The following is a 17,187-nucleotide window of genomic DNA, read 5'->3' on the forward strand; positions in this document are numbered from 1 at the left end:
CACCCCCGACTTGGGTGGGGCGACATGGTTCAGGCAGTAAGAGCAGTCGTCTGGCAGTTGGAGGGTTGCCGGTTCGATCCCCCACCTGGGCTGTGTCGGTGTCCCTGAGCAAGACACCTAACCCCTAAATACTCCTGACAAGCTGGTCGGTGCCTTGCATGGCAGCCAATCGCCGTCGGTGTGTGAGTGTGTGTATGAGTGGGTGAATGAGAAGCATCAATTGTACAGCGCTTGGGATAAAGGCGCTATATAAATGCCAACCATTTACCATTTACTTGTGGCGATAAGGACATTCCAGTAACCATAAAAACAGCATTTCAGTTATAATTAAACCAATGAAATGAAGATGCCAGAAACATTGATTTATCAGATTTCAGACATTAGACATGTGGTGGTATAATGTGTGAAATAATTATACTAAATATATAAATATTTTTAAATATTAATTGTCAAAAAAAGCATCTATCCATTCATGTAGTATCACCATTCATCATGCAAAACCCATATAATGGCAAAACGTCACTTGATGTCAATATCACGGATATAAATAAGCTAATAGAATCAGCCAATTCTAGAGAGAGCTCGCTATAGTTGGAAACAATAGTTAACAGAAATTGTAAAAGAAAATGGCATGAAGGAGTGCACTTGAGTGTCTTGATGCAAACAAAACTTGACGAACCTGCGGTGAGATTATAAAATCCATTTAACAGAAAAGACCATCCTCATCCACTTCACTTTGTGAGAAAGAGACTTAACCTTATTACAGACTTCAAGAGGAAGAGGAGCGGGTGTTTTACGATTTAATATTCCTGAAACATCGGGTTTGAAAAAGAGTACAAAAGTGAACATGTACCTGTTCAGGTACAGTTTTCCTGCAATGTCCAAGATGTAAAAAGTGAAATAGACAAGTCTTTAAAAGCATATTCTACATATATTAATTGCCTTACATATACTTACTAGAAACCAATACAAGTTACAAGTTTTAAATACACAAAGGCCTTCACTGTTTAAAAGTGACATCTTCACACTGTTTTTTTTTTTTTTTTTATGAAATCTGTCTAAAAGTACAATACAGTACATGAGAGTACATTGCCCCTCCCAGTGGTGAGTCATGCAATAGTACAATTCTTTCCACAACAGTGTCACAGCAAACGCCGCTGCCCAGCTCCAGCACAGAGAATTCAAGTTATAAAGTACATTACAAAAATAATAGTTAACAAAAGATTTAATTTTCCTCAGAATAGCACGGCTAAATTAGCTTGGTGGTTTGACACTTAAAGACAGGGTCTGATTGTTTCTCCACCATCCCCTTCTCTCTCAAAACTACCGCACCAGGAATACCAGTATCTGTATGGGTCCGCTAAAGGTACAGGCGACCCGACTTTGGAGCGCAAACCAGAAGAAAACAGTTACACAATGAGGACTTTGTGGCACCAGTGACAGCAGACTCGGACCAGGATGTTCATATCCTGGGCAGTAACTTTTCTTCTGGTTTAGTCGGACAGTAAATGAGCTTCGCCTGTTTAAGATTGACCGAGAATGGCAGCTTATCAATACAGGCTGCACTCTGACATAACTGTACAGCTCCAGCCACAGCAAGGGAAATTTCACGCCTGTACCCCTAGTGAAAAGCCGCCATTTTGGCTCTATGCTGCATACATGACACCAAGTGCATTATTGTCAGAAGAGAATTTCATATACATGATTATACTGTAAAACCCACTTTAAAAATATAAACAGGATGTTAACAATCCTCTTTGAGGTCTTGCATCACATGAAAAAGTCTGAATAAATTAAAAAATAAAATTCAAATATAAAATACTGAAAAATGGCTGAAAAGGGCAATCAGTTCCTGGCATTTCAGATGTGAAAACCCATAGCTTCCTTACATGTGGAAAGTGTTCAGACCTGCACCATATTTACAGTCTAGGAGCAGGTCGATTGCTTAACGAACAAAGAACATTCTATAGGCAGTTTAAATGCAATCACCTAAATGTTTCTGTTGGCAGTTGTATAGAAAATTATTTTACATTTAGTGATAGCACTCATTGAATAATCCAATACAAAAACGTGTAACTGCATATTGAAATGAAGGCAACTCAACATGAGAAGATGTTTGGTGCACTTCAAGTTACTCGGTGGGCGAGTTTGGTTTTATTGCCATAGTGTTACATGGTTTTCGGGCGATGCCCTAGGCCCTCTCCAACGAGTGCGTTCTGTTCTGTTCGTGTTGTGTTCGAGGGGGGAACAAGGTTAAGCATAACCTGTGATCCTGAATGAGAAAACTGGGTGAAATCTGAAATGAATGTGAAAGGGGAGCGGGGGATGTAAAGAGATGGACTCAGGCTTTCACAGTGTTGAACAGTGAACCCTCTGCACTCGTACTGTGAGGTGACCCCACTGGCATCCTCAGGGGGGCAGCAGTGTGCTTCCTGTCCTGTCAAACTTCTTTCCTTTCGAGAGAGCTGCCACCTGCTTCATCAGCTCCCGGTTTTTCGCCTGCAGAGGATTAAAAATAAAGAGAGCACAACTCGCAACCTATATCAACAGATAATTTTCCTGAAAGCAAATGCTCATTTCATAACATTTAAGCAGTTATGTCAGTCAAGCCTGACTGAATGGCAATGATTTCAGGAAATAACATCTCATTTTAAAATGGGCCATTTCATTTTATAACATCATTACATTTACTGGTGGTAAAATAGCTACAGAGTATGTTTTAGGCTATATCTTACAGTAATTGATGCAATATTGTGAACAATGTTTTTTCTATTTAGGCTGAACCCATGAATAAGCCCCTTAGGGCCTCCCCATTCACTATATACTTCTTACTATTTTCATAACATAACGATAACATAACAAGGCCATTCAGCCAAGAAATATTCACCTCTTCCTAACACTCATGTGCACCTAATGCCTAGTTTACCTAAAAGCTGGATAGTATACTTTCTACTGTGTGCGCGGAATTTACAGCCAATTTTGTCCTCATGTCTTTTCTTAGTTTTTCTTCTACTGTGCAAATAAAGTAAAACTGAACTAAAAAACAAATTGGGTTATAAACCAGTGAAAAATGACAGATGCAGAGATGAGTCAGAGCAACACTCCCACCATTTAAGGCTACCTACAGGTCACAGTCAGCAGTGGCGTATGAATATGAACTTAAGAACACAACACAACTGTGGTAAACCTAGCTGGTAGAGGATGCAAATACATTCCACCCCCAGGTACAGTGACTTAGGCTGATAATTTTGGGAGGCAAAAATATTTTTTTTTTTGACGAGGCGGCCGGTAGCGTAGTGGTTAAGGTAAATGACTGGGACACACAAGGTCGGTGGTTCTAATCCCGGTGTAGCCACAATAAGATCCGCACAGCCGTTGGGCCCTTGAGCAAGGCCCTTAACCCTGCATTGCTCCAGGGGAGGATTGCCTCCTGCTTAGTCTAATCAACTGTATGTTGCTCTGGATAAGAGTGTCAGCCAAATGCCAATAATGTAATGTAATGAAATTCAGGGGCCACAACTGGGGGACCTTGGGACAAAAAGGCTCTGAATCCACCTGAGGCAACTGGATTTTTGTACAGAAAATGGCCACTAGTGTATATAATCAACAAAAAATAAGCATGTATAGTTTCATAAATGGCATTGGAACCTCAATTTCATTGACCGTTATGGTCAGAATTATAATATGATCAAAATTTAGCTTTTTGAGTTTGGCGCCAGAAATAAGCTAATGTATAAAATCATTCCCAGGCTGAAATATGGATGAGAATCATTGATATTATACGGTTGCTTCATACCTGCTGATCCTGGGGCTCCTGTTAAGATCAATGGAATCATGGACCCCAGCAAGTACAAAGACATAAGGCCAAAAACCTGGTACCCTCTGCTGGGAAGCACAAAGTTGGCTGCAAATGGATCTTTCGACAAATTATCTCAAGAATACCAAAAAATGTATCAGATCACAAAAGACTTCAACACAGTCAAAAATGTGTGGTTTGAACTAAAAAGGAGAATCCATAAGTGCAGATCAAAGTATAAGAAAGATCTGGAAAGATTCAGATTCATGAAGGAATGGTCATGCTCCCCCCACCATGTTCACCAATCCCACAGAAGACTAATCTCAGACCCCACCTGCTGCAGCTCCATGGCTTCTTTGTGTGCCTTCTCCATGTTGTTCATTTTGGCCCTCATATTGGACTCCTGGTACTGAAAATCAGCTTTGAGCTCTGTGAGCTGGAGGGGAGAACACACACACATTGACTTCAGCGACTAATTCACTGTTGAATGGTTTCAGGTCTGCACACACTCCGGTACCTTCCGCTCTTTCTCCAGTATTGTTTGATCTCGCTGCTGCAGCAGCCTCTTCAGTGACATCACTTCCTCCTTCAACTGGCTGATGAGGATGAAGTTGTCTGTCCCTCCTGAGTCCATTGACTGATTGATGGAACTACTGTTGAGAAGCAGGGAGGTAGGCCCTTACTTTAGTGTTCTTACATACATGCGTACATCACAGCACCTTGTTTGATTTCTAGGGTAGTCTTTGACTGCTGCTTATTCTTCAGAACACACCCCTTTTGTAAAATGCAAATGAAAACTCTTGATTATTGAACAACCCCCAACCATGGCAGACTTGCCTCCGTTTGCTTGCTTCAAAAGCCCCTCTCCAAAACACCTGGTTTGTACAATTTCTTCCAACTTACCTGTCTCCATTTGATGGCTTTGTCTCAAGTTTTGGTTTCTTCTTTGGAGTCTCGTTCTGAATTGAGGAGGATTTATGGCTGAAGGAGGCGAAAGAAGAGCCAAAGTGAGGCAAAAGCTTCTGTCAATAAAATCAACTCAAATTACACCTGGGCAACACAGCTTACTGGACGAAATGTGCCAAAAGATACAAACAGCATTGTGACAATAACTATTTGCCTATTTGTCCTGGGTTAACCAAGTACCACCCACCATCACTCAAAAGCAAAAGCGTCCCTCAGCTCTGGTTGAAAGGGGTTATGAACTGAATGGAATCAAAGAACCAACACCCCATTTCTACTGCGAGCAACCTGAGCATAGTGAGTAAGAGCAGGCTGGAGTAGGAGTCCCCCATGGCATCGACGTGACGAAGCGAGCAGCCACTCACCTCTGCTTCCAAACTCCCTGGTCCTGCTCAGGGCTGAGGCTGCTCAATCTGCAGTGAACAAGACAAACGTTACACCAGTGTGAGCAGGGGAGCCCACCAAAGGACTGCCATGAACATCCTCACAATTTCAGGGCCCGTGATATCAGCTTTACTTTTGCATAAAAGGTTGTCAAAAATATGGGGCCACTTCCTTGAAATAGACCGTTACTTTGACATTCAGAGGTCACTATGAAAACAACCCACACAAAAATCCTCTACACTTGGTGGCTGCAGTTTCGGGGGGGGTGCAGGTTGCACTTTTTTCTTACCTTACTATTTCAATAGTATAGCACTCATTTTGATTGGTTTAAAAGGTAGAAAGAAAAAGTTGAGTGCCATATGGCACTCTTGGGATTAAATCATTTCTAAACATCACCTGGGGTGCAGATAACTCATTTTGGGGAGGAACTCAAACGAGTCATTAGTTGTAGTGAGCACTCAAAGCCATGAACATTTGCCAGGAACGTTTAGTTCCGTGCGTCACACTCATCTGGGAGCATAGTATTACTGAAGTAAACTGAAGTGAAATGTCCTACTTGTGGTGGGAGCTGCTGTGCCGCTGGTGGTGGTGGTGATGATGATGGTGGTGGTGTCTGGGGTGACGCTCCTTCTCGTTCAGAGATGAAGAGTTGGAATGGGAGGAGCTGAGGCCTTTCCTCTGTTCCTTGGTTTTCTGAAGGACGCGTCGATACGATAGCGTGCACAGCCAGCAGAGAAGCTTTCCGTCCACCTGACGCACAAGAGACCGCACAAGCACCATGAGGAGATGAAGCTCTACTCCCAGGTATGTACAAGGACTGCCAGCGCTACTTGGCAAACACACACAGACTGCCATTTCTCCCCTGGAATCAGAGAACCTGCTGCACATGACAGCACTGATGTCAAAACTGGTGTCAACACACTGACATAAAGATTTACCTTTGGGTGTACGGACACATCTTTAGCATACCGACACCCCACCAAGAACAGAGCGAGAGAGAGCATTCAAGGTGCCATCTTTGAACATCCAAGGGAGACATACTGTCAAAGCTTACACATTCGCAAAAGGTAAACAGTACACAAAATGTAACTGGCTCCACCGTTACTTCACTAAACCAACAAGATGTATTCCCTGAGCTGGCTGTGAAACACCTCATTTAAATACCCACAAAATACAGCAACAGCACCACCTCTGGAAGAGTATGTTGGCAAAAGTCTGGACTGATGAATGTGCACCATACTGGTCAGAGAAAGACTTTGGTTTCATGTTTAATGACACTAGTTATGACAATTTTGAGTTATGAGTGGGTTAATACATCTATTGGAGAATGTCCCAGATCTGACTAAGCAGCAGATGGCCGTTTATGCGATTAAACCCTTCGGAGTCATTTTAACAACTGCCAACTGAGTAATTCAACCACTCATATTTGTATAGATCTCCCAGCACTCTGGTAGAAGTACAATTATGTCAAAGATTTTCAAGTGTGGTTACCTAGCAGGCTCTTATGATGTGCAGATGGACAACCTTTGCACATCCATTACAGCACCAGACATCCATCTTTAACCAAATGCTACATAAATCAACAAAGCACACACAGAAGGCATAAGAAAGGTGACATGTAAAGTTTGACAGGCTGCGTATCATCACACTATTGTAATAATCATAATCATAATCATAATCCTCATATTCATGCCCAGTACCTTTCTTCGGCCCTCCTCCTTGCGGTCGAAGGCACACTGCTGCTTGCACTGCTCGCATGTCTGTGGGGGGCCGTACTTTTTCTCTGAGTTGGTGCAGCGCTGACATTTAGTCCCAATGAAGGCAGCAATTATGTTACAGTACTGGCAAGGTTTGGGCTACATAGGAAAGAGAATGCATGATGGCTATGCATTAGTCAAGACTGCCAACATGGTGAAATGTGAAATGAAAGCACGGTAACACCAACAAGAGAGACTGGATTTAAAAACTGACAAAGTGAAAAGTTAACTCAGGCTACCAAATCGGCTTTGTTTTGGCTGCCAAGTGAAACAATGTTAATAAAGACTAAATGCGTTTCGACATGCTGTGTTTTGATTCTGAAAACAATTCTGCACTACACAATGACAACTATCATTGAAATATTTTTACTAGAAAATGACCAAACTCAAACTTACTGTTCCAAACTGTTTGACATTCTGGGCACACTTTTTGCAAATTGTGTTTGTTTTGCTGTTTTTTTAAAGAGAGAAAAGAAAACTTTGGTTTAAACATTTAACATACCGTAATACAAAAGTAGAACTGAGCAGACACCAAGAAGAAAAAAGTACAATTGCATCATTAAAAAGCACAATTTCATCCGTGCTTCTTAAAATACCATAATGCAATTTTAAATCTGAATCCGTATGTTAAATACTGAATTGTACAATTGTACAAAATAAATGACACAAATAAGTGTTTTTTGCTAGTGGATCCAAATACCATTTACAGTGAGCAGGATCCACAGGAGGATTTTGCATTTTCATCTGCTGGCTAAGCATCATTATTTTGCGCAGAATTCGTCCATTTACTTGTGCCATCTCTTTCGTCATCACTTACCTTTCTTGCTGGAACTCCGATCGACAGTACGTGCATTTTACAATCGGGTGAGCTATCCGACACTCCTGTTAAACATGGAATAAAATACATATGAAGGAAATGTAAGTGCAGTAATTGACAGAGAACGCATACCCTGAATAGGCCATTTTTACTTGGACTTCAATTAATATATACTCCAGTTAGCCCTGCTGTAAAGTTCAGCCAGAATTTTGAGCTGGCCAAAAAGCTGGTCTAGCTGGGTATGAGTTGGTCAACCAGCTAGTGCTGGTAGCTTGTCTGAGCTGGTAGTGTTTCAAAACATAGCTTGAGTTGGTCAAACCATATCGAGCTGAACTAATCAACCAGCTACCAGCTGTTTCAAAACCTAGCTGTTTTTTTCCAGCAGGGAGGCAACATTAAGACACATGAAAATCATTGATAAAATGTGATTGTGGATATTAGTAGGAATTTGCCATTTATTACATTATAAACCACTGACAGCGCTTGGACCTGATCCGATTAAGCCAAGCACATATCACAAGCGACAGTTTTGCCCAAAACTGCATAAATCAATAGGTATGAATCATGGTTAGCTAGCTTACAAACATGCCAACACAAACTAACTACTGCAAGCTAACAAAGTTGCTAAGCATGTAAACGGCTAATAAGCTACCTTAACTAATGATAGCTAGCACTTCCTCAAAACACAGTAATTAACGTTAGTCTAGCTAACTTAGTTCTACACAACTCGATTGCACATTTAAATGGTTAGCTAGCTAACTAACGTTAGCCACCTAAGGTGAATTTGTATTTCCCGTGACTTGGAATAACAGGTAGCGATCTAGAATTATGGAACGTATATTTTCCAAGTAGATTACTAGTTAAATGGCGTCCCTCTGTGTTTTGTTGCGTAAGAATACTAAGTTGGCTAACGTTAAGCCGTTAACTTAGCAAGCTAGCTAGATATGAAGCGTACATTGTGTTTTTCTTTCGCGACAGTCCAAGTTAGTAATGTATCTGTCGAGCTGTGCAGCCAATGATGTGTCCAAATCAATTCATATAAAGAGGGTTACTGGCGGTTAGCTAATGCAAGAGGAGAAACAAGTCCAATTAGTCACCCAGCGTGTGAATCCCTTGCCAATAACCTCTGCGCGATTTTCTTTCCACATTCACGTTAGCTAGCAAGCTAATGGGACGTGGGTGACAGAAGAGAGCAATATCCAAACCTTGCACAACTGTTGTCCCTGTGAAAGCTCTTCAAAAGGATATCGTTGGTTACACTTCGTACACGCGTACAGGGCTGTCGTTGCCATTCTCATCAATAAAAAAGAAAATGTAGCTAGCTAGCTAGCAATCTAACTAACTAGCTGGTTAGCTCTAACGTTTTATGTCTATGTTACAAATAATAATGCAAATATTTATAATATCTATCATTTGAATATAGCTAGCTATATAAGCGCATTGTTTAGAAATATGTTACCTATACCTATAGAAATGCATCAAATTCTAAAAGGTTAAAATGAGTTTTAAGCTCTACTCCGCTTTTTCTTTGCTTTTTTTTTGTTTCCGCGTCATCATTCGTATGGACCGGATGCGACCAACAACTACAAAGGAAGGACCCGAGAACCAACCATCATTGACTGCCAATGGGCGGGAAATTACAGGGCGTTGTTTTCCCTCCTCTGTTTTCCTCATCAAATATGCCGGCGCATTCGTCTTTCCGACTGGCTAACTTGGAGACATCATGTGGTGAAATAAAGGCCAATGCGCAGAGCATTCGATGGGCAAAACAACCCGGTCTGATAAAAGATCAAAATAGGACTCCCCTAATAAGCATACGATCATGTATAAGCTCTGTTTAGACTATTTTTTTTACTAGTTTATCCTTGTGCAATGCATGCAAATAATTAAAAAGCATTACATGGAAAATTAGATATTAACCTTGCGATGTCAGTGTGAGGTCGCTAGTTGTTTGAAATAATATACACTCAGTAGCATACGATGAGGTCGCCATCACTTTCTCTATTTAAAATTATAGTTAAAGTGTTGCATCTCATCTCTACAACTTCACCATTGTAATAATATATCCTGTATGCCACACTATTACATTGAACTGTAATATAACCACACTCTACTATTCTGACGTAATTCAATTGCGTAGCACTTTGCCCCCTTTACGCGCCGCGGTAGTGTTTTGCGTTCCTGTATTCCGCGTCATAGCTAAGTTAGCTCTCAGGCGGCTAACAACTAATTTGAACAGATATGAGGAGGGCGTTTGAAAAGAAATCATAAGCAACCTATAAATTCATGTTTGATGGAGACAACATTTAATACACCATCAGCTGCGCCCAGGGATACATGTGAAATGGTATGTTGCTTAGCTCACTGAAAGACGAATTGGCTTCTGAATTTCGTAGTGTTGTGGCTAGCTAGCTAATATCAACAAACTGCTAGCTAACCCGTATCAGCGTTTAACCCTCTCAATCACGAATGTCTGGTACAAGTTACACTTAATGGTTTGTTTTTCAAACATTTCCCCGTGCAATGCCACTGCAACCCTAGGAATTGCACGTTGTTTGTTTGCAATACAACCAAATGGGTAACAGTAAAGCAGACTAACACACTGCCGGCTTTAGCTCGTTATAGTAATGTTGACTTAACTAGCTGATGTAGTTGATGCTTGTACATTATTTTAAATTCTCAAACGGATCCCCCTTTAGTAAAACTACGTCCTGCTGTATTATTTGCGAGATTAACCCATATGCCAGAAAGGCTTCTGAGAGGCAATAAACGCGGAGTTTATGCATAGTCGAATTTAAGTTGCATTCTCAGCATGCTATTTGAAAACAAGTGCTTTAGGGTGCTAAACAATCCGCTTGATGTCGGACTGTTTAACTATACCCAGTGAACACCCAATAAATACACATTATGTATTTATTGGGCTTATTTTTAAATGCATTTTTCTTCTGCTACTGTAGCCCATCCACTTCAAGGTTTGTTCTACGTGTCATACGAGATGCTCTTCTGCATACTACTGTTGTACCACGTGGTTATTTGAGTTACTGTCCGACCGGAATCAGTCATTTTCGCCCACAGAACCGGCAGTTTTTTGTTATTCGTTTTTCACACCATTCTCTGTAAACTCTAGAGACTGTCCATGTTTAAGATACTTAAATCAACCTGCCTGGCACAACCAATTGTTCCACGGTCAAAGATCACATTTATTTTGGTCTGAGCAACAACTGAACCTATTGGCCATGTCTGCATTGCATTGCTACAATGATTGGGTGATTCGATATTTGCATTAACAAGCTGGGGTCTACCTAATAAAGTGGTCATAGAAACGAACAGTATAGCTTACTAGCTAACTAACACCATTTGTTTAATAGCATCTTAAAATGCTAGGAATTAGAAAAACTGGCGCTCAAAATAATTTCATAGTAAATGCAATTATGTGCATTGGGTTGGAAGTTTTTCTTGATGTGCAATCTGTACATGTGTGATGTTCATTTTACACCTTGGGCGAAGGTGCTCAGAGTTCATCCACATGTTCATTTTTGGGTGTGTATGAATTTTCTCTTGTCCCTGTAGGACCATCGTACTGGACACTCTCGTGTGATGTCAGACAGTATGTCCCTGCCCTCCTTTGTGGAGTACCCCACGGACCGACCTTTTATCAACGCAAACATTCCCCGACGGTCCCTCGACAGGCCTGTAAAGGCTTTTCCAGAAAGCAATACTGCAGGTGCGGGTAGTCTCACATACTTAATTTCTCTTCTTTTCACTGAAGGCTAGATGCTGATCATGAGGCATGGCTGGCTCAATATGCCCATTTGCTGTTTACACCAATGGTTTATGAGACCTCCGTGAAGTATTTAATGAAGGGACACACCCGGTCGTCCGATGATTATCAGTCATTGATTAGTTTGTCAATAGGTTTAGATGAAAGATCAGATCATGTGTGATTAATTAAAAGCTTCTGGAATGAAATCCAGAAACATCCGCAGCGCTGCATGTTATCTTGAACAGTATATTGAACTGTATCATTTTTGAGAAAATGGCCAATGCTTGTTGAAATGTCCTACTTGTGAAAAGTAGAAAAACTGAAATGCATGTTTTCTACACAACTGGCTTGGAAGAGATGTAGCTTGATTCATACATGGAGGTTTGCACCTATAATGTTAGCGCTCTCCATGGTTACTGAGATCAGTATTCAATACTGTGCTGAAAAACTGTACAGTGTGTGTAGAACATGTTGTGTACCACACACAAATACGAGGGCAACAGGAAGGGTTCACCTTGTGATATATCCAGTGTAGTTATGTGAATTCCATTTACACTGCCAATATTGTATTAGCCCAGAACGACCCCAGATGGGTAATTTACCTGTGAAAATGTCATTGTTGCCACCGTTTCTTCTGACTGGACTCTGAGATCAAATTGCGTCAGGATTTAATTAAAATATAATTTTGTGGTCACATTCCCATGAATTTTTAATTCTTCCTTCAGAAGGAAACAATGCACGGGAGGCAGCTATAATTAATGAGAAGGCCAGCCCATTCATATTGCATGGTGTATGTATGGTGAGATGCCACAGTGTCTAGAGGGTTTCACTTTATTTAAAAAGACCATGGAAACTCTATTACTTCTGTCGGGTTTGATTGACTGCTTTTTTAAGTAATTAGAAGCAGTTGTACCTGTATCGTGTGTTGCTGTCTTGGGATATTAATGTGGTGGCCGCTTAAGCCATTTGTAGTCGTGCAGGTTGAGCAGTTGGACTTCCGCGATGAAAACAAATAATGAAATGATGATCTTGGTCAATCATTTTGTGATTAAGTGTATAGTATATATGTGAAGCGGTGAGAAGGTATGTGCACAATATATAATAAAACTGTCTGTGTGGCTGCCAAAGTAAAATATTTGAGTATTGCCCTCTTCTCAGAGAAATTGCAAAACTAAACAATGACTCTTCAGAGATTCTCTTGTGTTTTTAGGTGGAAAAAATGACAATAGACATAGGGAAATGGCAGTCATGGAAATGCCATATGTGTTGTTGCAGTGTTAGCTAACGTATTATTTGTTGCGTGACGCTGCCCAGCCATTCTTTCGGCACTGAAGAACCTGCAGGAGAAGATCCACAGGCTGGAGCTGGAGCGGTCCCAGGCAGAGGAGAACCTGCAGAGGCTGACCCGGGAAAGCACCCGACACAAGGCCGTCCTGGAGGCTGAACGCGGGGGCAGCGAACACAACCAAGGTGAAACGGTTGTTGTCCGAGACCCTTCAGAGCTGCACCTGTACCATCCGTTTATGACTCCAGATCTGACTCCTCCGTGCCTTCTTCCCCCCACAGAGCTGGCCACGCTGCTGGCCGCGGCCGAGTCGCGCTGCAGCCTCCTGGAGAAGCAGCTGGAGTACATGAGGAAGATGGTGCGCAACGCGGAGTCTGAGAGGACCGCCGTGCTGAAGCAGCAGGTCGCTATGGAAATGCCACAGGAGCATGTTGGCCAGTGCTCTTTACGTTATTTAATATGCACAAGCTGCGTACTACATTATTCATCATATCAAAAATACCACAGAGTATTTATAAAATGGTTAGCACGTTTTATGAAACGATACTGAGGACACCTTGTAATTAAAATCTTTTGTTACTATGCACATTGAACACATCTAAATATGAAACATTCTACAGGTCCTGGAGGAACTGTAAAGATAGACATGATCATGAACACCAGTACATACCAAGATATTTAAAAAACAAAACAATGCAGCCCCTCCTCCCATTGAGCTTACAAGATTTCCATTTTTATTAAAAAATTTAACTTTTGAATGCAATTCACTTATAATTATCTGCTTGTATAAGTACAGATATCTTATAATTAAATATTAAGTGTTTGAAGTTATACAGTTTAAAGCATTTTTAATCATGAAAAAGCTGGTTTAAGCAGGTGGTTGTAATGTTGTGGCTGATCGGTATATAGTACCTCTGCAGGGCAAAACTAAATGGTTGCTATACAACAGAAGGTGTATATGTGTGCCTGTTAGAGATATGACGTCTCTTGTGACATTGGCATTTGCCACTTTGTCTATAGGTAATCTATTGCCTTTTGTTCCCTCCTGCAGGCGTCCATTGAGAAGGAAAGATCAGATGACCATGCTGACGTTCAGGCCAAATTTGAGAAGCTGGACATGTTGGAACAGGAGTACATGAAGCTTACTGAGACTCAGAACCTAGCAGAGGTAGGTTGTTGTCTTTGCTATAGTTACAGATCCAGACGTCTGCCTCAGCCTGAGTTGTAGAAAGGAGTGATGAACAGAGGAACATGTCACTGCATATTGATTATTTCAACCGCTGAATAGCTCAAGAGTGAAGATGTGGATAAGCAGTGGGAGTGTTGAAACCATGTCATGTCGATATAATCACTCAGGCCCATCATTCAGTGTGCTTCCTTTCTCTTGTTCCCTGGTTCAGAGTAAAATCCGAGAGCTGGAACAGAAGCTGCAGGAAGAGGAGCATCAGAGAAAGCTGGTTGAAGACAAGGCTGCTGAGGTATGTCTTTTATACACACTGCATATTCCAGAAGCCTTGTGGCTCCCCTCCATGATTGTGAGCAGAGGAGACACTGAGTCCAGTGTACACATTCAATGTTTACTGGAGAAAGCTTTGAGAACTGTGTGATTGTGCAATCACTGGTGCCTCTAAAGTTACAGACGGGGCTCGAGGCCAATCGCATCCTGCTCCAGTCAGTGTCCCCCTCCCCAGCCAGGGTCACAAAAGAGAAAAAGAAAAAAACTGCTGTCAAGGTAAGGTGTGGGACATGGTAGGAGATCTTAATGTGTGGTCTGAGTCAAAGCTCTTCTGCACCATGACAACATGCTGTTGTTTTATGTACCCTGTCTCCCAGAAGCCACTGCAGCAGCCCCACTCGCACGCACAGCCACATTACAGACTGAGCCTCGGGGATGTGCCGTTTGTGGCAGGAACGGTAAGGCACTGATATGTGAATAGATTATTCTGATAGACAAAAGAAACAATGAATGGGAGACTAAAAAAGGTCACTATCCCCTATGCAAACCTTTTCATTTCTGCATAAATACCCATTAACCACGATGATGAGTTTGTTTTCAGACGCTATGAAATGGACTTTTGTCCGTATGTATTTCTGCTTATCATTCTGAACAGCCTTATGTGTTAACAGCCTGTTGTAAATGCAGAACATGTACAGTAATATAAAACTCATCCTTTCTAGTCCACAACCACAAGCCATTCAGTCCGTGCCAACGTCCAGCACGTTCTTCACCTCATGAAGCAGCACAACCCCCAGTTGTGCAATGACCGAGTGCTCGGTGGCGTCCCGCTGGCCAGCAGGTCCTCCCAGGCCACCCACTCCGATGGGAAGAAGGCTTCAGTGTGCCGATCCTGCAGTAGCTCCTCGTCTTCCTCTTCCTGCAGCGAGGAGCTGTCGGAGCTGCTGCTGGCCCTGCAGGATGAGTTCGGCCACATGAGCTTGTGAGTGCTTCCCTCCCAGGTTCATCTAAGTGGTTGGATGATTCAATTGTACTGTATACAATAATTCAACATTTTTTGTATTTGGTTCTCTATTTTGATACCGTTTCCAAAACACTTTCTTAATGTGAAAAGTGGCCAATTGAAATCTGATATCCATTCTATATTTATTCACCTATTATTATCAATATTATTGTTGAATAGGATCAGACAGAGAATTAATGATTGAATTAGTTTACCAGTCTATTTAGTATTACTTTATTTGTATGCACTGTAAGAACCGAGAGCTGCCACCAAAATGTTTTATTTTGGTTTGTTGATTCCATCTTAATTTGGTCGATCCTCATGAGGAGCCAATTTTGGGTACCTTATTGGTTTGACCAAATTTTGTGTAATTTTGTGCATGTGAAAGGGCAATTCAGCTGGTTTAACTGCACCACTCAGGTACACTTGTTTGCACCAAGTGCTTAATCCTGCAGTAGTCTGATGGCACAAATAGCCCACCAACACAAGCTCAAACACCAGTGAGTGACAGTATGTGTGCTCACGCATATTGTAGTCAGTGGTGACCTTTGGGTCTGCTGTTTGTGACAGTGAGCACCGGGAGCTGGTGAAGCAGATTCAGGACTCGCGGACAGACAGTCTACGGCAGCACCTGGAGCAGGAGCTGGAGAACCTGGTGAAGCGAATGGAGGGCAAAGGGGAACAGATCGCCAAGGTGCGAAGGCACCAAGCACAGGTGGGTCGGTGCTCTGGAGAAATGCTGATCTTCAACTCCATTTGTAACATTGTGTGTCTGTCTCAAACCCTTCAGTATGTGTGTGAAGACATACATCACGGTTCTGAGAGGACTGAAGTGTTCACCTTTTCTGTGGAAATGTGCTCCCCTCAGATGGAGAAGCTGAAAAAGGAGTCGAGGGGTCAGAAGGGGCGCCCGGGCAGGGTGAAGGTGATCACCACGGTGACCACGCGGGGCAGAGCGGCTGGACCAATCAAGGTGAAGTCGGGGAACAACAGCAAAGACAGTCTGAGGCTGCTGAGGGATATGCAGAGCCTCCAGACCTCCCTACGCAGTGACCAGATCACCTGGAGCTACTGAGCGTGTGTGCGTGTGTGTCTCGCACTCCACCACCCTGGCATAACCTTCTCCCTGTGGTCTGGACAACATCATGCCAATGGACATTAAACGTAAAATCACAGGACATGCTCAATTATGCTGTGGCCTTCGCACAAAAATTGGGCCCAGGTCTACTACCGGAACCACTTAACAGGGTCTTTTGGAACTCCGCAGGGGGATTCTTACTGTGCAGCGTATGGTTCCTAAACACTGCAAGCTAAAACATCGGGGGGGGGGTTAGCTTTTGTCTCTCGATTGCACTACAGCACAATCAGCACACGCTGCACATCCGCATACATATGACATCCATTTAAAATGCAGTTCATGGCTTTAATATTACCGAAACCTAACCTTGTTTTTATAAAGGAATGGAAGATCAATCTTGTTGTGAGGAAACTCTTTATTCTAAAAATCTCAGTTTACCTTCAAGCCACTTGTGCCTCAGTGATCACAGATTGTTCCGAGTGGAAAAAGAGGGCCTCTGAAATCCACAATATGAAGTTTACAACCCAATGACTGGGCCGCTGGGAAGTGTCAAAACTGTGAAGTGGTGGTGAAGGCTGAGATCGTACCCACTTTCCCTTCCTACTTCCTGCTTAGCGATTTGAATGTGTGAAAAAGAAAAAAAACTGGAGTATTTGTTGTAACTGAAGGGGAAGGATGTGTTGGGGCAGGAAGGTGTAACGTTTCGCTCTGACATGACCTGGGTTGACTTCCTAATAGTTTGTGGAATTCTGATGTTTTACAATAAAGTATTTATTTTTTAAACCATTGCTCGGTCTAGGTTTAATCACCAAAATAGGGTTTTGTCCTTCCAAAGACACTGATATGTGGTCCTGTTTTAACCAGGTGTGAGTAGAGACTCACTGA

At 42.2% G+C, this 17,187-nt stretch overlaps 2 protein-coding genes across 8 annotated transcripts; one reads left to right on the plus strand and one right to left on the minus strand.

Annotated features, from left to right (window-relative positions):
- Positions 1 to 787: 787 nt before the first annotated feature.
- LOC133108475 (protein FAM76B) lies at positions 788 to 9,306 on the minus strand. Of its 3 annotated transcripts, none has more exons than XM_061218029.1 (10): positions 8,923 to 9,306; positions 7,718 to 7,782; positions 7,297 to 7,351; positions 6,844 to 6,999; positions 5,700 to 5,893; positions 5,125 to 5,172; positions 4,700 to 4,777; positions 4,314 to 4,449; positions 4,131 to 4,232; positions 788 to 2,499 (listed from the first exon to the last, which is right to left on the minus strand). In XM_061218029.1, exons 1-10 carry the CDS (start codon positions 9,013 to 9,015, stop codon positions 2,410 to 2,412), a joined length of 1,017 nt encoding a protein of 338 aa, XP_061074013.1. In that variant the 5' UTR covers positions 9,016 to 9,306; the 3' UTR covers positions 788 to 2,409. The 3 variants fall into 3 exon arrangements, with proteins under 3 accessions (XP_061074013.1, XP_061074014.1, XP_061074015.1); XM_061218030.1 differs by lacking the exon at positions 8,923 to 9,306 and adding an exon at positions 8,815 to 8,880; XM_061218031.1 differs by lacking the exon at positions 7,297 to 7,351 and having other exon boundaries at positions 8,923 to 9,305.
- A 422-nt stretch (positions 9,307 to 9,728) lies between these two features.
- Positions 9,729 to 17,085, plus strand: cep57 (centrosomal protein 57). Of its 5 annotated transcripts, none has more exons than XM_061217030.1 (11): positions 9,736 to 10,064; positions 11,288 to 11,441; positions 12,795 to 12,950; positions 13,047 to 13,168; positions 13,817 to 13,933; positions 14,166 to 14,243; positions 14,405 to 14,497; positions 14,602 to 14,679; positions 14,944 to 15,203; positions 15,795 to 15,939; positions 16,093 to 17,085. In XM_061217030.1, exons 1-11 carry the CDS (start codon positions 10,011 to 10,013, stop codon positions 16,297 to 16,299), a joined length of 1,464 nt encoding a protein of 487 aa, XP_061073014.1. In that variant the 5' UTR covers positions 9,736 to 10,010; the 3' UTR covers positions 16,300 to 17,085. The 5 variants fall into 5 exon arrangements, with proteins under 5 accessions (XP_061073010.1, XP_061073014.1, XP_061073013.1 ...); XM_061217029.1 differs by having other exon boundaries at positions 9,740 to 10,064; positions 14,599 to 14,679; XM_061217028.1 differs by having other exon boundaries at positions 9,742 to 10,064; positions 14,399 to 14,497.
- Positions 17,086 to 17,187: the final 102 nt, after the last annotated feature.

Source organism: Conger conger, chromosome 13, assembly GCF_963514075.1.
Source record: "Conger conger chromosome 13, fConCon1.1, whole genome shotgun sequence".
NCBI lineage: Eukaryota > Metazoa > Chordata > Actinopteri > Anguilliformes > Congridae > Conger > Conger conger.